This window comes from Ruditapes philippinarum, unplaced genomic scaffold (assembly GCF_026571515.1).
Source record: "Ruditapes philippinarum isolate M1 unplaced genomic scaffold, ASM2657151v2 ctg2926_1_1_1_1, whole genome shotgun sequence".
NCBI classification, from domain to species: domain Eukaryota; kingdom Metazoa; phylum Mollusca; class Bivalvia; order Venerida; family Veneridae; genus Ruditapes; species Ruditapes philippinarum.
In genome coordinates, this window is record NW_026866297.1 from 66,687 (window position 1) to 89,478 (window position 22,792).

General features: G+C 32.9%; 3 protein-coding genes across 4 annotated transcripts in view; 2 read left to right on the forward strand and 1 right to left on the reverse strand.

The window, feature by feature from the left end:
- The window catches only part of LOC132732051 (GRIP1-associated protein 1-like), a 46,904-nt gene extending 42,382 nt beyond the window's left edge, over positions 1-4,522 (reverse strand). For both annotated transcript variants that reach the window (XM_060718398.1, XM_060718397.1), the window contains exons 1-3: positions 4,393-4,522; positions 1,884-1,950; positions 1,141-1,202 (exon numbers count right to left, since the gene is read on the reverse strand). In XM_060718398.1, coding sequence (XP_060574381.1) covers positions 1,141-1,202; positions 1,884-1,950; positions 4,393-4,434 — 171 coding nt within the window. In that variant the 5' untranslated portion in view covers positions 4,435-4,522. The remainder of the gene's footprint in view (positions 1-1,140; positions 1,203-1,883; positions 1,951-4,392) is intronic.
- A 121-nt stretch (positions 4,523-4,643) lies between these two features.
- On the forward strand, positions 4,644-17,797 carry LOC132732052 (myotubularin-related protein 14-like). The gene is made up of 14 exons (XM_060718400.1): positions 4,644-4,807; positions 7,074-7,130; positions 8,348-8,439; positions 9,455-9,563; positions 10,417-10,492; positions 11,155-11,212; positions 12,021-12,137; positions 12,898-12,971; positions 15,027-15,097; positions 15,262-15,339; positions 15,872-15,935; positions 16,328-16,490; positions 16,866-16,902; positions 17,713-17,797. The coding sequence occupies exons 1-14, from the start codon at positions 4,709-4,711 to the stop codon at positions 17,782-17,784; spliced, it is 1,167 nt and encodes a 388-aa protein (XP_060574383.1). The 5' UTR covers positions 4,644-4,708; the 3' UTR covers positions 17,785-17,797.
- Positions 17,798-18,911: 1,114 nt separating this feature from the next.
- LOC132732050 (uncharacterized) lies at positions 18,912-21,848 on the forward strand. The gene is made up of 3 exons (XM_060718396.1): positions 18,912-18,933; positions 19,450-19,651; positions 21,689-21,848. The coding sequence occupies exons 1-3, from the start codon at positions 18,912-18,914 to the stop codon at positions 21,831-21,833; spliced, it is 369 nt and encodes a 122-aa protein (XP_060574379.1). The 3' UTR covers positions 21,834-21,848.
- The last annotated feature ends 944 nt before the right edge of the window (positions 21,849-22,792 follow it).

Here is a 22,792-nt window from a genome sequence, read left to right on the forward strand (position 1 = left end):
CTCTACTATCAAAAAAATACAAAATACAGAATCTTTTAGGTCAATTTTTGGCATATTGGTTTGAGTCTTATTTAAGATACTTTCAAGTGAAATTGAAAATCATGTGTAAATAAGAATTAATGTAATTAAACTCCTTTCTGTTACAGGAATTTTACATTTTATAAGTTATATTCTTAAAATTGTAACAAAAGGCTAAACTAGCAAAATGTTACATGCATGTAAAATATAATTCTTAAATATTTTCGCACTACCAGTGAAGTTCTCTATCTCTACCTATCTTTTTTTAGAGCCAGACCCTAGACCTTTTATTTGCTTGTGCACTTTTTCAAAATCTCTTTATAACAATAATATATTCATGTAAAATAAGAACATATAAAACAGGAGCTGTCAGTATATAGCACACTTGAATAGTCTCGGAACTTGAAAACAATGGCCTGGCTAATGTAGCAATAAACAAAAAATAAAGTTTCATTAAAAAAAATACATAAGTTATAAGAAGTCTTGGATATGGACCAAAGAAATTTATATGTTTTTCAAAGGGCCATATTTCATTCAAATTTCAAGCCAAGAGATATGGGCCTTTTACAGTGACCCCCAATTATGATCATGAAGATATGTATTAAGTTTCAAGTGGATATACAGTATTCAGTAGTTTTGAAGATTCAAAATTCATGCCAAGATGTATACCTTTTATGGGCATTGGGAGGTTATGATCCCAACAATTGTCTAAAGACATTTTCTAAGTTTCAAGAGAAAACTTTCAGTAGTGTAGATGATGCAGGCAAAACTTTCATCAGAAATTTTCTGAATTCACAAAGCGCCGTTATTTCGGTAAAAACCATGTAAAAGTTATGGACCTTAAACAGTGACCTATTATGATCTCAAAAAAGTGTGTGAAGTAATTAGAAAATATCTTCAATAGTTGATAAGATATGATGTTGTACAAGAAGTTGCATATAAATCATTAACCAACATGTAATGCTGCCACCTATGCTTGGGTGAAATAGTACAGCAGCACTATTCTTCGAATAATCAAGCTAATAAGAAATTCCAACCTGTCTTGTTAGGTCAAAGATGAAAAACAGATCTATTAACTTCATTGGCAGATAGGTGATAGTAGGAAGATAATGTTGTATTTACCTTCTGTGCCTTCTGCAACTCTTTCTCTGATGTTTCAGCAGCATCTTTTAAACTCTGGATTTCTATTAATAGCAAAAAGATGGTCAAACATTTTATATAACAATATTTATATATAATTTCCAAGATAACTTTCACATTTCATGTTAGAAAAATAAGATAATTCATATTGTGAGTAACAGCTATTAACATTTCTTATTTGATGTATACAAAATAGGTGGCAGGATGGAAATTTTGTTATTATATAATGTGAAACTTTAAAGCAGCATGCCTCCAGATTCATGCAAGTTTTCATGAAAATTTTAAAAATGTATTTAAAAGTAAAATATTGTGAAGGAAACAAAGGTAGTAATTTATACATTGCAAAAGGCACTTACAATAAAAAAGGGTCAAAATATGCAAGAATAACCCTTACTGGGTTTAAATCACACTGTATAAATATGGTGATATATACTGCAAAATCACATATCATGTAAATTTATAATTAAATTTTGAATCTTTTTTTCTTTTCTTAAAAGTTTAGTTCTTTTTCTTAATTTGATTTTTTTTAAATATTTTGGCTCATCTGAAGATATAGATTCTTTTTTTCCACCATGACATAATATCATATCTTATCAAACAGCAAGTCTTAATACAAGATGTTCATGAAAAGGGTACTATGAAAAATAATATTTCTGTTGCATTATAATGTGTAAAAAAATTACAAATTATTACAAGTGTTTGGATGTCAAGAAGTTAAGTCTTACCTCTTTCTTGTTTCTTATTAGTAGCTTCAAGTTCGTACTTAGCTGTTCTCAACTCTATAAGTTGTAGCTGCAAATATAAAACCAAAACTCACATGTATACATTTTGTATAAAAACTCTTTAAGAGAAACTTATACTTACATGCACCCATCGATGTCTGTCTGAATACCAAGTTTAAATTTTGTAATTGACTTCTGAAGCACTTTCAAGACATTTTTTTAGTAGTAAACATACATGGCATCAACTTTGTTTTTTCAAACATTTGTTAATGTTTTATTGCTTAATAAAATTGGTGAACAGGCAGTATAGCCAAGTTCAAAAGTCAGAATTCTGATAAGAAACATACACCTGTTACATCTGAACTAGCAACACCTATGACAATTTCAACATGCGAAGCATTAACAAAAGTGAGGGGCGCTGATATTAACAAATATCATTATCAATAGTGAATACTGAACAGTTAAAGAAGCTACAAGAACAAAATATCACTGTAGATAAAAACTGAAACAGCAACAAACAGATGACTTTTCTGAAATAAAATGTATGAATGATTTAAAACATGACCAATAAATTCATCAAATATCCACATACTGCCAGTTTTCAATCACAACCACTTTTCAATCATCCCTAGAATTTTTTTATTTTTGACCTTATTTGTCATGTAACCAAAGTGTAAGCACATCTTGCATTCACCTTGACTACATTTATGAGCAGCAATGTCAATTATGGCGATAAAAAAGAAAATGCTAGCATTTTAGTTCAAAATATGTGAAATGTGTGTTTTCCACTAATCCTTTATTTAGCCAGTTACAAATCGCAATAATTTTCTAAAAATAATTGATTTACAGACTCAGTTTTTTGTCAGTCTGCTGAAATGGATATTAAGTTGGACAACTGTTTCAATATCTTGAAGTCATAATATATACTGCACTTCAAAAGCTATAATTTTAATATGTACATATTTTACCATACAATTCTTAATTGGAAGGTAATACATCAGTAAAGTAACAGTCACTTAAACAAGGAAAAACATTATCTCTGATAACTTTTCAGTAAGCAGTCACTAGAATGGTGTCATATAGACCTTAAGATCCTAAAAATTTCTCGAGAACATGCTTTTTCTGTTATGCAAATTGAAATGTACATCCATACCCTAATTGTGACAGCTTTACCACTGCAAATAGATATCAAGATTAAAAAATGGCATTATAATTAGGTTAAAATTGTTTATTACCATTTATCTGAAGTTGAGTTTGTCAAAATTTCTCCATAATTCATAACTGATTATATTTTAACATTGTATGACAATTTTTATGTGGTACAGTTTATATTTTGTTAACTGATTGAAAAGTGGTTGTGAAATTTTGAAGAACAGGAAAATGGGTCAGTAATGATTTGTCCTCGATTCATAATAATAATTCAGGTAAAATTTTAAAAAGTTGGTGCATTTATTAGCTAAAATGATAATATTTGCAGAATTGAAAGAGAAATTTTTTTAATATAATTTCACTGTCAGTTATTGTAGGAAAATCTGTTAGCTGATCGGAAAGAGGCAGTACGGGGATATATATAAATGCAAGACCCAGTGGACTAAAAATACACCCTGAGGTATGCTCATTTGTAATATGAGACATTGGTAAAAAAATATATATATACATGTATCATATATTATTATTTAAGCCTGTTTAAGAAAAACTAAAAAAAAATCTTGTGACTCCCAATACTGGACCATCCAAAATACATGTAACAAACTCATTATTATTTTCATAATTAAAAACAAATGCCAATCATCACAGGTTTTTAAATTCTCATTCTTTCCTAGGACGGTATACCTATATGGCACCACCTACCCCCTGCGATTGCCCTTCTCCCTTCCCCAATTCAGTGCAACCATAGCATGCATTGAACATGTCTTACCCTAGCTTTCCAGTCCCGTTTTTAACAATTATAATATTCTTTTATCCTCTTTTTAAACAACTCTGTTTAACTTTTGTGTGATTTTGACATGCACACCTCTGTGAGGGGTTTGACATTAGTGGAAGATCAACTGCTTTACATTTCGTAAAGTCTTCTACTGTGGTTTTTTTTAAATTTATTTTTTATATCACATATTGGCTTCCTGAATGCAACTCATATTTGGCTAGAACTTTTATCTGGCAGTATGGGTAAATTATGTCTTTTTCCCACAGATTGACAGCAGGAAAATAAAAGTCTGTAACATAGTTCAAACCATTCACCCTGAATTAATTTGGCTACCTTTGAAACTGAACATTTAACTTTATAAGAAAAGAAATACATGGAATTCATTGTAAACATTGTAAAATTTATCATAATCATTTGGTTGAAAATGAAGGGGGATGTGTCAAATTTATGCAAATGATCTTTTTTTCATTTATGCAATCAGAACTTTTGGCAATCAGTTTGATAATAAGACCATTTCATATGGTAATGATAACCATTGCTAAATATTCTGAAAACAATTTCAGGGCAATGCCCAATTTTGTCAACAACCTGCATGCGATGAAATTCATCCTCTGATAATCCTGACGCCATTTTGTATACATGTCACGTGATTAGTTTCCCAAAGCTAGTAATGAATAGTTTAAAACTTTTCTTGCTGAAAAAAAGAACACCATCCTTATCTAATTATGGTAATAATGAGTTCATATATATTTTAAACAATATGTAATGCATAATTTAAAATGTTTTTGCAATAACAAACATGTTGCAAAATGAAATAAAATTAGGTCAACCACAACCTATTCTTTACTTCAATGTTTACCCCGGAAGTTGGCGTATTTGCCAACAAACACGGAAGGAAAAAATAATGATTGACGAAAGCGAACAGATTGTTCGCGCAGACGAAATACATACACTACTGGAACATTTTTCCAAAAATTCTTATAGGGTGAAGGGAGATTCTAAGGTAACAACGTTTATTTTAACATAACAGTATTTGTCACACAATTTCGCGACGTATAAACCAATCATGTTCACAGACAATTGGGGGTTATGTGAGTGGCTCCCCTACTTGATCCGTTATTGAACACACTATAAATAAATTTATTTTGCAAACCGTGCGTCAGGTAATTCTGAATTTTATAATGACCTTTTCGCATATCTTGTACATGGATTTTGTTTATTCTGACGTTTAAAAGAAAATACCTGAAAGGTAATTGGAAGTGGCTAGCTGTACGACTAGCCAGGACTCACTGTATTGTCTAGCCGTACGGCACTTTTCAAAATCACGTTTATGGAAGTCAAACATGCATATGTTATTTTGTGCCTTATGATCATGATTTGTTGTTTTATTTGAATGAAAGATGAATTTTTGTGAATTAAGCACATGGATCGAATAAATAATGATCAGAGTCAATAGTGGAATAAATAAAAAGAGTATTGAAAAAAAGAACGATGAAAGGCAAAAATAATTTATAATTTTCGAATACAGTAGATAAATATCGAACATAAAAAGCACAATCAATTGATTAGTCCAGACAGGTACGTATATTAACATATACGTACCTGGTCTAGACAAACTTCTATACCGTCGGTAATTGACGCAATTATAAGAGCCCAACAACAATAATTTTCGTTTGTTTGTTTTGTTTTATATTAAAGGTGTCGAAAATTAAACTTAATGAAACAAAAAAGGATTATCATCAAAATTTTGCAAACTATTTCAATTGATGTTATTAAACTGTGACCAAACGCTATTTTTTCTCAACGTGTTGAGATGACAAAGATCCATATTCATACTTTTTTTTACTGTAGCCAACAAGACGATTAATCTCGTAAAAGTAAACATGTACGAAGAAAATTGCTGTTTCTTGGTTAAAATCCTCGTTCAAAGTCATAAAATAACATATGCATTTTCGACTTCCATATAATTTTGAAAATGCCGTACAGCTAGCCAATACAGTGTGTCCTTGCTAGTTGTATGTGACTCACGTACGGCTAGAACTTTTGGCTTGCCGTACGTGCCCGTACGGCTACCCACTTCCAACATAATAACATAGAGATAAGAACGTACGCTTCCCACCTGGATGATTTTCGGCACTGTGTTGCGCCAACTATTGTAGTGCACAGATCTAGCAAAATTTTCTTACAAATAGAACAAATAGATGCAGTTTGCTAACGGCACGACATCCAACTCATCAACAGTTCAACTCACTGGTTTTGTCGTTTTGATGCGAAAAAATCAATTTATACGCATTAAATCTCCAAACCGGTGTTAAATAGCCGATAAACACTGCTAAGACCGATATTATTTCTTACATAGAATGAATTAATATTGAAAAATAGGGGGACGAGTTAGGGGACGAGTTGACCAAAGAACTGGTTACCCATGGGACAAGTTGACCAAAAAGGTGACAAGTTGACCATGGGAAGAGTTGACTTGAAATCATTTACATCCAGCCATTGTGATGAATGCTAATGATAACTGACGAATTAAAATTAGAATGAATTTCAATAATTTTTTGTTAAAAAAGTGCTATATATACAGAATTAAGATGATCATATCTTTCTAAACACTCGGGCTATTCACTTAACCCTTTACCTCATTTAGACATGTTTTGACGGCTTTTCAACCCCCTCCCCCTCCTTTTTGAGGCCTCAAACAGTAAAAAAGTACCTTACTACTTTATAGGCCCCAAACAATGTTTTTCATATGGGAAATGTTGTTAAAAAAGTGATCACTTTTTCGGCGCCACCCCCTATATGAAAGGTGCATCAGGGGGTTGCCAGAAAGGGGATGTGCCCCCTTCTGTTTCGTTGTTTGAAACTCAGGTACACAAAGTCATGTCATTTGTTAAAGATTTGTACAAAATTTTCTGTTTCACAGTGTAGAAGTGAAGAGTGCCAGCAAAGTGGTCATGATTCGTAAACAAACATGTGCCATGATGTGGGAAATATAATTTAATGAGCATACACTTAAAGATAACCATCTCCAGACAATTAACCCCTGAAATTTTGTCTGAGGGGTAAAGTGTTGGAGGGGTGAAGCGTCTGCAAAACATGGCCTGAGGTGAAGTGTTTGTGTGGTGAACTGTCTGTAAATCTTCTGAAGGGCCTGTCAAATATACATGAAGGTTACAATTCTAAAAGCCAATCTGTCCCAGAGATTTTTTATATTCTTTTATTATCTACTGATTTTGACTTACTGATTATTACGCATTTTAATTTTCAAGGGTGATCCAGTGACAGACAAATGTTTGAAGTTATTTGCCAAAGACTATCAGTTTACCGTAAGTACATGTATATAGATAATTATTGCTGTTTTCATTTTCATTCATAAGTAATGATTAAAGTTTTAATATTATGAATACAAATCATTATTACATAAACCATGGCACAGAAGTGTAAATTGTAGTAAAGCTATGTAATAAACCAAAATTACGCTAGTGTAATAACACTTTGACCTGATATCATTAGCGTTATATACAAACATAGCTTTAAAGCCCATTAATGTATTTAACTGTATACTGTTCTTATTTTCGATATTCGATACATAGAATGTTATATTTGTGTACACTAAATTTATTGAACTTGTGGAATTATATTCAATAAAACAATATTACGTGAGCCTCTGGTGAGCATAATATGTTATTCAACTAATGTTCAATCAGTTAAAGATCCTGTAACACATTTTTTCATGGTTCTATGTCATAAATAGGGGCGTCCGTGGCCGAGTGGTTAAGGTCGTTGACTTCAAACCACTTGCCCCTCACCTCTGTGGGTTCGAATCCCGACAGGGACTTTGGATTCTTCATGTGAGGAAGCTATCCAGCTAGCTTACGGAATGTCGGTGGTTCTACTCAGGTACCCGTTCGTGCCTGAAATAATGCACAGAAGGGCACCTGAGGTCTTCCTCCACCAGTAAAGCTGGAACGTCGCGATATGACCTATACTGTGTCGATGTGACGTAAAACCCAAAATAAAACAAACAAAAAAATGTCATAAATATGATGCTCAAATTAAGATTTGTCAATATTGTAAGTTCCATTAAGCATTATGTATAAAGATATTACCGAATTTAACATTTCATGTAAATAAAAGGAGGTAATTAGAAATTTATTTTCTATAAATTCTAAGTCAAATTTTCCAATAAGAAATGAATGCATATAATTTATCGATTCAATATAATGTGCACAAATATTTGCAGTACACATTTTACATATTCTTCGATGTTTGAAAATTGTTTTATTTGCATAATTATATACATATATAATTTTTTGCCAGTGTGGGTTACACTCAGTAACAATATCAATCACAAAACATACAGGATCTTTAAAATCTACATTCATTCAGTATCATCTATTTATCATATGAAAATGTACACCCTTTTCACTGAAATATTATATAAGTTTTATAAGACATAAATTCAGTGATTGAATATAAAAGATGTAGTGACGATTACATATATTTAGGAGATATTACATGTACATGAATGATTATATTACAGGTAATAAACAACACAACTGGAGACTTGTGTTCACACTATCCCAGCAAATTAGCTATACTCGAGTATGAGAAATCATCTACAGTTAAAGAGAGGTCTTTATGAATTCTGTTACTCTTATATAATTATATAAAAAAATTTGACTACTGGGTAGGAAGTGAATTATTATGGATATTTGCTTACTCTTGTTTTGGTTTTGTAAACTACTTTAATTCTACTAGTAGATGTATACTTTTTAGACATACTTTTTTCATATAATCTCTAGTCTTTAAAATAAAGTTCATGTATTTCCTACATTTCAAAAAACACTATATTTGAAATGACTCATTAAGGACAAATCTATGAAAACTGAATCAGAGTAAGTGAAATGATATAGACATAAAAACATTCTCACCATCATGTAGTCTTGTAGTTAATTTCTTTAAGATGACCAATGAAATACATGTATGTGAATTCTTAAGGTGGGCATATTAAGCCTTTTTAGCTCGACTATTCGATAAGAATAAGTAGAGCTATTGTAGTCACCCGAGCGTCGGCGTCGGCGTAACCACTTATGTTAAAGTTTTTGTAATAGTTCAAATATTTTCAAAGTCCATTGACATATGGCTTTGAAACTTTGCACACTTGTTCACCATCATGACCCTAACCTGTAGACAGGAGGAGGTAACTCTATCAAGCATTTTGACAGAATTATGCCCCTTTTTCAACTTAGAATTTACGTTAAAGTTTTTGTAATAGTTCAAATATTTTCAAAGTCCATTGACATATGGCTTTGAAACTTTGCACACTTGTTCACCATCATAACCCCAACCTGTAGACAGGAGCAGGTAACTCTATCAAGCATTTTGACAGAATTATGCCCCTTTTTCGACTTAGAATTTTCGTTAAAGTTTTTGTAATAGTTCAAATATTTTCAAAGTCCATTGACATTTGGCTTTGAAACTTTGCACACTTGTTCACCATCATGACCCCAACCTGTAAACAGGAGGAGGTAACTGTATCAAGCATTTTTTTTTTACTATCAAGCACTAAGAATAGTCGAGCGTTGCTGTCCTACCGACAGCTCTTGTTGAGTTTTTAAATCTTAAATTGTTTGTATTGTTTCCATAGGGTAGAGAGTATATATGACAATAATAAAGTAAAGAATATCTTCAAACAGGCAAGATTTGCAAGATGTCGGTCAAGATTTGTGATACCAGTTATCTTGTTTGAAGGAAAAGTATGTGCTCATTTTGTCTTTTGTTCTCTTTATTTTAACCTTTTTTATATGCACAGCTTATAATCATATGCACCTGGTTGTCTGTCTGTTTGTATACTCTGGGTCAATAGAATGATTTAAACTATTTGGCCAAAACATGTTTAACAATAGTGAGACAATGTCCAGAGAACACATTTGGTAAAGGCAGGTAAAGGCTACAATAATTATGAGACAATGTGCATAATGGCAGGTATTGGCTTCCTCGTGTCAAGGTGAAGGTCACACTGAGTCATTCGAATTCCTTTTAAAGTATATATGAGTCGCATCATGACAAAAACAACATAGTGCGTTTGCGACCAGCAAAGATCCAGACCAGCATCAGGATCCATGCTGTTCGCTTACCAACCCTATTACAAGTAGAGAATCTGATACCGAAAAGCAGGGATCCTGATCAGACTGCGTGGATGCGCAGTCTGGTCTGGATCCATGCTGGTGGCAAACCCATTATGTTGGATTTGTCATGGCGCGGCTCATATAAAAGGGAGAATACTCAGTCTGAGTGAGGATTAACCAGCCTATTCTGTAGTGTAAATTTCTACCAGTGTTTACAGTCATTACTAGAGCAGTTCAGGATTTTATTTTGGCTTTTTCTCCCTGTTTCTTGCTGTATATTTTATGATTTTCAAACACAACTCACAAATGGAATTACATGTATATCATAAATGTTAAAGTTTTTAATACACCTTACATTCTGTAAGATTCAACAATGTTTGACTTTCAAATAATTACAATGCATGAGGTTTAACATTAAACATTTTGTTATTTTGCTTTTTTCTCTTTTTTGCTATATGACAAAAGCTTGTTTTATTTATAGAATGTCTGTAGATCAGCAACAGTATCAAGTGGCGCTGAAATGTACAGCAGATCTGGCCTTGATTTCATCTTCACAGGTAGATCCTTTATATTATAACAATCTGTTCAGATATTAACATAATACATGTGCATTTATTTCCATATATTTAAATATTTTGAGTAGTGATATCTTTAAAAAAAGAAGTTTTTGTTGTTGTTGTTTTTAAATTTTGTTTGTTCTGTCATTGATGTGAGATTGAAAAGTTAAGATTTAATCCTTGCACCATTGAAACTGATACTTCGAAGCATTTGCCTTCACCAGCCTGCATATCTGTGGTGTTTTTTTCCTTGGCTTTATAATGCTGGCTGACCAATTTCCAAATTTTGATAGCCATGTCCAAAATAAAATGATAATGGAGTCAGGACTGTTTCAAAATGTACCTTGGTGGAAAGTTTGGAGATTAGGGCTGAAAAAATGATAGAAAAACAAATATACAAATGAGCCGCGTCCAACAAAACAAACATAATGGGTTTGCAAACAGCATGGATCCGCGCAGTCTGATCTGGATCCATGCTGTTCGCTATCGGTTTCTCTACTTGTTATAGAGTTTGTAAGCGAACAGCATGGATCCTGATCAGACTGAGCTGATGCGCAGGCTGGTCTGGATCCATGCTGGTCGCAAACGCACTATGTTGGTTTTGTCGTGACACGGCTCAAATATACACATGTACTGAATTACATTTTCTTATTACTGAAAAGGTGGAGAACAAAGTTCCAGTACAGCATCAAGACCTGTATCATCCTCCTCTGAACAAAGGTAAACTGTACTTTGATACTTCAAACAATTAATATGAATTATTAATTATATGATGACATTTTGTTAACATATTGCAGTTGACACTTAAAAATCATACCACTTGCCCCTCACCACTGTGGGTTCGAATCCCAACAGGGACTTCCGATTCTTTCATGTGAGAAAGCTATCCAGCTAGCTTACGGAACGTCAGTGGTTCAACTCAGGTGCCCTTTCGGGCTTGAAATAATGCACGGAAGGGCACCTGAGGTCTACCTCCACCAGTGAAGCTGGAATGTTGCATATGACATATAATGTGCCGGTGTGACATAAAACCCAATTAAAACAAAACTTAAAAATCATTTTCAAAATATGTATGAAAATAAGCAAGAATCTGGAGGCATGCTGCTTTAATAAGGAATAAAGTATTGTTCCAAGTTATTAATAAGTTAATTAGGTGATGTTCTGTGTTATTTTAGAGTAATGATTAAGTTATTTATAAAGAGTGGTTAAAATGTCTAATAGGTTACAATGTCATACTTTATGGTTACAAGTTAAAGAATGTTTTCATATAAGTAATGGTAATAGTGTCTTAAGATTACAAATGTTTGTTATGCCTTATAAGATAGAATCTTTAATTCACATTTATGCTTAGCATATTTTTCATAGGCAGATAGTATAATATTTTTTATAAAAAAAAAAGAAGAAAAGCTGTCATTTGATAAAAATGTACAGGATTTTGTTTTGTATTGGAGAACACATTCTGTGGGCATGATTGAGCTAACAATGTTATGCTTTGTTCTTGTTAGATATGTTTTTGTTTGGTTTTCAGTGATATGCAAATGTTTGATAGAGTGAGAGGACAGGATATAAATGTATTAAAAACATTTTCTGTCAAATATATTGTTGACCTTATGGTGGAGAAAAAGAAAGTCAAGTTTGGAATGAAGTAAGTTCAAGAAAAAAAAACCTGCTTTCATTCATATATTTTTTTACTAGAATTATTTATCAAATACAAATGAAGTTTGGAATAAAGTTAGTTCCAGAAAAGAAAATACTTGTATCTGTTTTCATCCGTTTCTTTTACTAGAATGATTTATCAAATACAAATGCATCAGTTGACGACTATAAGACTATGTAATTATCAAACTATGGAGCCTTACTTATTTATGTATAAATAAAATTGTTGTTTTCAAGTAAATGAAATAATCAAAAATGTGCTCGAAGTTCTTTGCTATCCATGATAATTATATATAACCTTTAAATATTGTTCTATGTTTGGTTATGATAGGCTCCTGAATAGAGCTAATGACCTTCAGTAAGGTAGCTGGATACCTTCTAATGGATAAAAAAATCAAATCAAACCAACAGTGTAGTGGAGTCTGTATTTCACAGTTATCAGTCTAAATAACAGGGACTTTGGATTCTTTCATGTGAGGAAGCTATCCAGCTAGCTTACGAAATGTTGGTGGTTCTACTCAGGTACCCGTTCGTGCCTGAAATAATGCACGGAAGGGCACCTGAGGTCTTCCTCTACCAGTAAAGCTGGAACGTCGCCATATGACCTATACTGTGTCCAAGTGACGTAAAACCCAATCAAACAAATAACTAGGCTACAGAGATTGTTAGCTATTACACATGTATATGGGAAACTCAATTATACATTTGGAATGATTAAAATTCTAAAAAATTCTGTATTTATCTTTCAGTGTGACATCTTCTGAAAAGGTTGATAAAGAAAACAGATATGGAGAATTCTGTATAGTTTCTGTGCCTTATCCAGGTAGTTTTATATTTATTTTTATCAAGATGAATTATATTTCACTTGGTTCATCTGCTTGCAATCATTTCAACAAGAAAAGAAAAATATCCTCAACTTTGAATTGAGATTTACAGGGTTTTAAAATTCATAGAAAAACAGAAATGTCCTTATTTTATGCCATTTTGCAATAAGTCTCAAGTCAAAGTGATGACAGAGTGATAAATTATTATAAACTACTAGTAAGGTAACTTGTTATCCCCCGCCGATGGAATCGGGAGAAGGATATAGTTTTGGCGTTGTCCGTCCGTCCATCTGTCCGTCCAAATTTCGTTTCCGGAGTAGTTCTCTGCACCTACTGGCTGGAATTCAACGAAACTTTATGAGAACCTTCAATACTAAGAGGAGATGCGCATATCGTTGCCTTATTCTGGTCAGACACTTTAACTCAGAGTTATGGCCCTTGATTAGTTATGCAGTATGCATATAGAGAAAAAATTGTTTCCGCGCTACTTCTCTGCAACTACTGGCTGGAATTCAACGAAACTTTATGGGAACCTTCAATACCAAGAGGAGATGCGCATATTGTCGCCTTGTTCCGGTCAGACACTTTAACTCAGAGTTATGGCCATTGATTAGTTATGCAGTATGCATATAGAGCAAAAATCTTTACGGCGCTACTTCTCTGCAACTACTGGCTGGAATTCAATGAAACTTTATGAGAACCTTCAATACCATGAGAATATGGGCATATAATTGCCTTGTTGGGGTCAGACACTTTAACTCAGAGTTATGGCCCTTGATTAGTTATGCAGTATCCATGTAGAAAAATATTAGTTTCCTCGCTACTTCTCTGCAACTACTGGCTGGAATTCAATGAAACTTTATTGGAACCTTCAATACCAAGAGGAGATGCGCATATTGTCGCCTTGTTCAGGTCAGACATTTTAACTTAGAGTTATGACCCTTGATAACTTAGGCAGTATACAACCAGAGCAATAATCGTTTATGTGCTACTGGCTGGAATTCAATGAAACTTTACGGGATACTAAGAGGAGATGTGCATATAGTCGCCTTGTTCCGGTCAGATACTTATAACTCAGATTTATGGCCATTGATTAGTTATGTAGTATGCATACATCTCATTGGCATTTCCAGATATTACTATTTAACACAAAGTTATGGCTCTGTTATTGCCCTGAATATTTATCAAGTTCAAAGAATATTACTGTTTATGCCATGATTAATATATAAATAAAGCCTCATGTTTTCAGTTGTTGTGTTAATAAAAACCAGTACTCGGCGGGGGATATAAATTCAACGAATTTGCTTGTATATTTAGTAGCTTTCATTGACAATTACACAACATAAAAACATACATCATATTGAAATATTATTGAGATTACCTTAAATCATGCCCCTTGAGGCGGAGGGGTTGCCTTTATGAGTTGAGGCATCAGAATTGCAGTCACTGTTTAACCCTGGGTGATCATTAGAGGCGACTAAATGGGCTCGAAATATTGGAGTCCATGCATCTCTTAGGTCAAGCAAGTGAGGTGGTTTCTACCCCTGGTGTTGCTGTAAGTTTGCAACACCTGTGATTAGACAAAATCATCTTTCCTGTTTTGGCGCCATATTACCTAAACTTTGTTGGTGTGCCATAAATTGTTTTGTATGTTCAAAGTGAACCAAAAACCATGATATTAAAAGGTTTTACTGAAACATGTATGTACATGTATGTGGTAAAGCTTCTACAAGCAATACCATTATCATAAGACCTTAAAGGGATTTTTTAGGTGTTATGCTTATACACAAGTTTGATATAGTAAAGGTTTACCAGTGTTGTTTAACTAAATATTTTTCCACAATAAGAACTGTATGACTAGTGTTACATATAAATAAGAAAATTGTTTACAAGTGGTGATTTGTTTGTTTGTTTGGGTTTTACATGCACCAACACAGTAAAGGTCATATCAAACCAAAAGTTTTAGTCTATGACCACAGGTTTGACTGTACGTTGATAAGTAAATATGTTTTATCATATACAATAAACAACATTATTTCAATATTATTTTGCAGGTTGTGAATTCTTTAAAGAATGGAAAGATAACTCTTATTTAGGAGAAGTAATGCAGTTTGACTGGACACAGGTAATTTATTATTTATAACATTTTCTAGGTTAAATGCTTTTAGGATTTCTGCGTGTTTTAACATACATATTTTTACAGGTGAAATTTGGTAATGATATTTTGAAGAAAAAAAATGCATAAGACATGAAATATAAATAACCGAAGAATTGTGTTTTGTTATTCAGGGTTATGTAGATGCTTGTTTAGATATTCCTCCAACAGAAGTGCTAAGACAATTATCTATAGACTGGTCACAATATAAGGTATGTACTGATCACCTTTGGAATGCCATTGAGGTTGCTGACTGTGAAACTTACAGAAATTGTGATCTTTTTTTTTCGTTTTAAGAAAGCTGTGCAGTGAAAATTTCAAAGATTGATAGATGTGCCTGCTGAAATTATGCTTGGATAGGAATTTATGGTTTCCATTAGGTTGAAAGTTACCATGAACTTATCAGTTTCTTCACAAAATTCCATTGTCAAATAATTTTTGGAATTGTTAGAGACTGACTATTGTATGTGCAAAACATGATGCTGTTTCTTAATTTATTAGCACTACTTACACTATTTCTTTCAAACTACGTCATTATATATTTGAAATAAGAAAGACCATCATCCAAATACCCCTGCAAGCACTGAAAATAATCAAGCAGGCTGTCTTAAGGACTGCTCTTGTTTTATTTTTAGAAATATTTAGTTTTATAATAACTCTGTTTCTAATCTGCACCTTTTTCTACATGTATGACACTGTTTCTACTTTATTTGTATTAAAATGTAAGTTATTTCATATTTACAGTGTTGGAACCTTATACAACTTACACAAAACTACCTCAAAATGATGTTACATGTACTAAAAGAAGGTATGACCTTATATTTATGATCATTAGTAATATATGTAATGTTATATTATTAAAAAAAAAGACATCATTTGCATATATAAAATATAAATTCTGTAATGATTTGCCATGTAATCTAGTGCAACTGTTACCTTGATCCTCCCTTCTGAAGGGTAGTGCATTCAATAAACTGGAAATAAGCAAAGATTTAACTTTCAGATTGTCCGTTTTGTCTGGTCAATGCAGTGTTGCTGTTTGTTTGTTGTTGTTGTTTTTGTCTTTGAAAATAGTCAGAAATATCTAAAACTTACATTGCAGACATTTTACCAATTGATAAAGTGATAACAGAGTTTTGATTTGAGGTTTCAAAGGATCAGATTTCAATGTTTGATTCATTTACTGTTTCCATGTTTCAGGGGATAAAGGTGTTTTAGTTCATTGTATTTCTGGCTGGGACCGGACACCAATGTTTGTTTCATTGTTAAGACTTTCTCTATGGGCTGATGGTGCAATACATAAATCTTTGACAGCCACAGAGATTGTATATCTTACATTAGCTTATGACTGGTACTTATTTGGGTGAGTGATTTATTTATTACATAATATGTTTTTTTTAGATACATTCATTAAACATTAAAGTAGATCGGTCTTCTGTGAGCACATTTTATCATAAGTATATCAAATATTGATAAAAACAGTAGAAACTCCTTAAAGACAATTGCTTTAAAAAGAAATGTTGATAATGATTTTAGTGATTTAGTAAACAGTTTAATGTTGAATAACAAGATTTTGTTCTTGAACATTTATATTATTTGCTATACAGTATTCTAATTTAAGATTGCTGCAAGATGATATGTAAAAGTGTTTTAGTTTTTAACAGTGTATTCCGTGTTAATATTATTATTATAAAAAGACATTTATTATTGTTGATACATAATTTTGATTTGTTTGTAGGCACAATCTTTCAGACAGATTAAATAAAGGAGAGGAGGTCAGTAAATACTATTTATAGATATGCAGATATATTTTTAGATGGACTGTTTGAAGAGTAGTTTGCATTGCTGTCACATTTTGGTTAAGTTTTTGCATGCAAGTCAGTATGTTCCAAACTATTGAAGAGAATTGGTTGAAACTCCACACACATGTTTTCTGTGATTATCTAACAGATTTACCTTTTAAGAGAGTTATACCCCATTTCTTACTGTCTAACACTGAGAATAGTCAAGCAAGCTGGCTTATGAACAGCTTTTGTTTAAATATTTGGATTATTAAACTGTATTGCTTTTCATGAACTCTTGATTGCTAATGTGATTGATGGCAATTTTCTACTTTAAAAAGAAAAACTTCCTCTCATTGTGTAAATTAACAAATGATTTACAGCACAAATCAAGTTTGGTCATAAGTTATAGCACCATTATTTGGGGCCCTTTCTCAACATACATGTTTATTGTAACTTTTATTTTTGCAATCTAGACAAATAAAAGATTAGAATTGTTGTTTTTAAAGCATGATTAGCAGACCGTTACCTAATTTGAATTGAATAGTACCATAAACAAAGTTATAATCGCTATCAGTCTCTCTACTTGTACCTGATCAGACTGCGCGGATGCACAGGCTGGTCTGGATCCATGCTGGTCACTAAAGCACTATGTTGGTTTTGTCATGGTATTTGAATATGATTTATACTGATGTAACAAAAGCTCTGTGGTGACAATAGAACTATTGCAATTTTGTGGTAAAGGTGTTGAACAGGGATTTTAAAGGATGATCAATTAATTATAACTTTATTTTATATTTTCAGATATTATTTTTCTGTTTCTATTTCTTGTCTCATATTACATCAGAAGAATACTCTATTGATAACAAAAGGTAAGTGCTTTATAATTTTTTCAGTTTTACAGTTTTCTAATACGAAAATTCAGGGACTTTGGATATTTTCATGTGAGGAAGCTATCCAGCTAGCTTACGGAATTTCAGTGGTTCTACTCAGGTGCCCTTTTGAGCCTGAAATAATGTACGGAAGGGCACCTGAGGTCTTCCCTCATAAGTAAAGCTGGAACGTCGCCATATGACCTGTACTGATTATGTAAATTTTATGTTAATTACTAGCATTTTTGATGAAATGTTATATTAATATATTTAGATATTGTTGGTGTTGAACATAACGCTGTTAATTAAACTATGTAACTGGTTAATTTTGTGACATTGAAATATTTGCGATTTTGGGGAATTGAAATTATTGTATATAAATGTAATATATGTGTTAATAACACAATAGGTTATTCATATAACAAAAGAATGTTTCAAAATATGACAAAAAATGTGTGATCCGGTCCTTGATCAAACTTACAGTGTAGATTTAAAACAGTTATACAAATAATAAAGGTATTAAACAACTGAATAGAACGATAACAATAAAGGCATATTCTTATTATGTACCTGTAATTAATGATATCACAGAATCAGTATTAAATTCAAGAAATCATATTTTTGCAAATATATCTGTACACAAAAAGTCCATTTTTTGACATTCGCAAAATATTTGTGACGCATAAATATTCCGTTATTCAGTGTTCAAGTCCTTTGGTACAATCCACCTTATTATGTTTACTTTTATATCATCTGATTATTTACCTTTTATCATGTATATTGGACTTGAGAACAGCGCATTGGTATTAGGAGGAATTTTAATATCAAAATACTAATATTGATCAGTTAACAGAATTGTGTCTGTCAGATGGTATTGATGCGCAGGCTGGTTTGACTCGGTAAAGATGGCATAGGCAAGCTGCATTCAGATAGTCAAAGCACTAAAAAGTCAATAAATAGTTTTAAACTGTCAATTGCTGTAACCTGTTTTTATTCCTTTGAAACATGGCTGTATATAATTCAAGTTTTTGTTTACAAAAATTTAAGGAATAGGCTTTTGTCTTTTTATTTCTGAGATATTTGTTTAATTTCAGGTCCTTCCAAAGTACATAGGCTCTTTATCAGACACAAATGGGGTCATTAAAGCAACCAGGTGTGTACTTTTTCCATACTTTATTTATGGGAGCCTCAATAGCATAATTTTTTCGGGCCTGTGTAGGCAATTGCAGTTTTATGTATTGCTTGTCACTCGCAAGCAGCCTAGAAGGACATCACATTACATATGACCCGCATCATGACAAAACCAACATAGTCTGTTTGCGACCAGCATGGATCCAGACAAGCTGATCCATGCTGTTCGCTATCAGTTGCCCTACTTTAGATAGTGTTGGTAAGCGAACAGCATGGATCCTGATCAGACCGTGTGAATGCGCAGGCTGGTCTGGATCCATGCTGGTCACAAACCCATTATGTTGGTTTTGTTGTGATGCGGCTCATATTTTCTTGTGGGGAAGCTATTCGGCCATCTTAAAAAAGATAAGGGTGTTTAACATAGTCCATAGTGTTTATTGAAGGCTGCATTACTGCATAAACTAGCATCTTCCTATAGATTTATATAAAAAGGAAATAAATGAGCTGTTTTCACTAAAAACTTCTTATTTTATTTCAGAAACATATTCAAGTGGCCTAAGAAGACATTTAAACAACAGTACAAGTAGTCTAGGCAGTGTGGGAGGGTGTCCGAGGAAGTTGAGCTCCAGTAGCACAAGCAGTAACGGTGGTGGCGTAGTAGATTCGAACCATCCACTGTTCTACATCAATGGTGAAGATGAAGTAGTTGTTTCAAGTGGCAACCATGGTGATATATTGAGGTAAATGACATCTTTAATCTCCATGGCTAGCTGGAAATTGTCTAATTTTATCAATTAATATCATTTAATCTAATTGGCTATTTTTAGCTCACCTGTCACAAAGTGACAGGGTGAGCTTTTGTGATCGCTTTTCGGCCGGCGTCCGTCCGGCGTCCGTAAACTTTTACTTTAAATGACATCTCCTCATAAACCACTAAGCCAATTTCATCCAAACTTCACAGGAATGTTCCTTTGGTGGTCACCTTTGAAAATTGTTCAAAGAATTTAATTCCATGCAGAACTCTGGTTGCCATGGCAACCAAAAGAAAAAACTTTAAATATCTTCTATTGAAGAACCCAAAGAGCTAGAGCTAAGAAATTTAGCATGAAACATCTTCTAATGGGTGTCTACCAAGTTTGTTCAAATAAAAGCCCTGGGGTCAAAATTGGCCCCGCCCCAGGGGGTCATTGATTTTCCCTATATGCATATAGTAAAAACTTAAAAAATCTTCTTTTAAAGAACCCAAAGAGCTAGAGCTAAGAAATTTAGCATGAAACATCTTCTAATTGAAAAAACCCAAATAGCTAGAGTTTAGATACTAAGCATGAAACATCTTCTAGTGAGTGTCTACCAAGTTTGTTCAAATAAAAGCCCTGGGGTCAAAATTGGCCCCGCCCTGGGGGTCATTGATTTTCCTTATATGTGTATAACAAAAACTTAAAAAATCTTCTTTGAAAAAACTCAAATAGCTAGAGTTTAGATTATTAAAAGCACGAAGTATCTTCTAGTGAGTGTCTACAAAGTTTTGTTCAAATTAAAGCCCTGGGGTCAAAATTGGCCCTGCCCCAGGGGACATTGATTTTTTCCTTATATGTGTATAGCAAAAACTTAAAAATCTTCTTTGAAAAAACCCAAATAGCTAGAGTTTAGATATTAAGCATGAAACATCTTCTAGTAAGTGTCTACAAAGTTTTTTCAAATAAAAGTCCTGGGGTTAAAATTGGCCCAAACCCCGGGGGTCATTGATTTTCCTTATATGTGTATAGTAAAAACTTAAAAATCTTCTTCGAAAAATCCGAATAACTAGAGTTCAGATATTAAGCATGAAACATTTTCTAGTAAGTGTCTACAAAGATTGTTCAAATAAAAGCCCTTGGGTCCAAACTGGCCCTGCCCAAGGTGTGTCATTGTTTTTAACTATATGTGTAAAGAAAAAACTTGACCAGCTAGACCTTAGATGTTTAGCATGAAACATCTTCTAATGGGTGTCTACCAAGTTTGTTCAAATAAAAGCCCTGGGGTTTAAACTGGCCCCACTACGGGGGCCTATATACAGGTGAGCGACTTCAGGGCCATCATGGCCCTCTTGTTATTATTATACTGAAAAGGGTGAAGCCAAATTTATCATTTTCTCCCTTACCTTGAAAGCATTTTCAAATATCCAACTACATGGGAACAGGTTTTTAGGCATTGCCTTAAGGATGTTTCCAGGAATTTTCTTATAGACATATAGGCAAAATTAAACCTGTTCTTTTGAATTTCTTTAAACTTGGCATGTTGTAAGAATATGATAACAGACATTTTAAACAGAAAAAAATTTGGGGTCATATTCTAACAACATGCCAAGTTTAAAGAAATTCTATAGAATAATTTTTATTTTACCTATGTGTCTATATGAAAACTCCCTAAAACGTCCTTAAGTTTAGATTTTATATACTGCTGAAAGCACTCTCTTAGTATACAAAATCAATTAAAATAATGCTAAATTGAGGGTTTTCAGAAATTTTGAACTGAAACCCATATCACTTCTATTGCACAATATTAGATGTAAGGGAGAAAAGTTCATAAGTCATTCAGCTAAGAAGTTTGATTCAAGTATTTAAAGCTTGCAGTTTCATATAAACACCATCATGTTTGATGCAGAAAAATATTTCTTGAAAACATGCTCTGTTTATTATTTTGAATAACTTTATATTTTGTTGTTATAGTGCATATTGTATTAGAAAAACAACTTATCAATATGTTTTTACAAATTTTATTCTCTTTATTGGCTACAGTCAGTCAGAAGGAGGCTATCCTAGTGCCAGTGGTTCTCGGCTTCAGACGGGTTTGTCATGTAATAGATCATCTAGTCCTATAACAATGCAGTCAAACAGGGGTAGACAACCTAGTATATCAGAATCACCAACATGCGGAAGGTAAATTATTTCTGTTTAGATTGCTTTTGGAAACGGAATACTTATTACATACTTACAGAAAAATTAGGATAATGAATAATTAAGACCATTTGTTATACAATGAACTTTTAAGGTCTATTTCCACCGTCATTCCTTAACCTTTTCTCCTCTAGTCTTATGAAATGATTTGACCTTTGATTTGTTCATTGTTAATTGTTAAGTAAGAGTTTCAGGATCAAAGTACTTTAATTTAATTGGCAACAGGGAAGAGTAAGATCACATGACTCTTTCTTTATATCATAGGAAGACATTATAGCTGCCAATACAAGTGCCCCACGTCTAACGCACACACCTCTATCCTACCCCTATATATATATAATAAACATAATTATGTAAAAAGGTATAAAGGGGATATTTTAGGCAGGCACCTGTTGCTGCTATCATCACTAAAATAACACCTGGTAGAAACATTGACATCATACTACATGTATATTATCGTCTCATTAAACTTCCACTTAACTGACTGATCCAAAATATGGTGAACATCAAGTGAAGAAGTTATAATTACCTTATGGTCTGTCTAATAACGTAGCCAGGGATTGAGGCAAACATCCTTTCCAAACAATGCCTTTTCTATGATCTATAGTTATAATACACAAGTTTATTACAACAGCAAATTAATGTTTGCCTTAATTTTTCGACCAATGAGAATGACTTAATTTTTAACAGTCTATTTTACAGAAACCGCCATCAATAGCATTTATTTAACAGTTCATTTAAACGTTGTATCTGTCTGGATAAGCACTATGCTCGCCTTTAAAAAGTTGGTCAATGAGTTAGACGCTAATAAGAAAAAGAATAAAAGTCTATAACAGCTACAGTTGCTTGCTTATCGCTGCTTTTGAGCTGTTTAATTTTTTCTTAAACAAGAGTTAACTATTACATATCTGTCAGCTTTCTGATAACATAAGAATAGTATGAGAA

Bases quoted from the DNA above. Each gene is read 5' to 3' on its own strand.
- LOC132732052 (XM_060718400.1), top strand. From the start codon at position 4,709: ATGATTGACGAAAGCGAACAGATTGTTCGCGCAGACGAAATACATACA. The intron at 12,138-12,897 runs GTAAGTTCAAGA...TTTATCTTTCAG, and splicing joins AAAGTCAAGTTTGGAATGAA to TGTGACATCTTCTGAAAAGG. The intron at 15,098-15,261 runs GTAATTTATTAT...TTTGTTATTCAG, and splicing joins TGCAGTTTGACTGGACACAG to GGTTATGTAGATGCTTGTTT.
- LOC132732050 (XM_060718396.1), top strand. From the start codon at position 18,912: ATGGGGTCATTAAAGCAACCAG. The intron at 18,934-19,449 runs GTGTGTACTTTT...ATTTTATTTCAG, and splicing joins GGGGTCATTAAAGCAACCAG to AAACATATTCAAGTGGCCTA. The intron at 19,652-21,688 runs GTAAATGACATC...TATTGGCTACAG, and splicing joins AACCATGGTGATATATTGAG to TCAGTCAGAAGGAGGCTATC.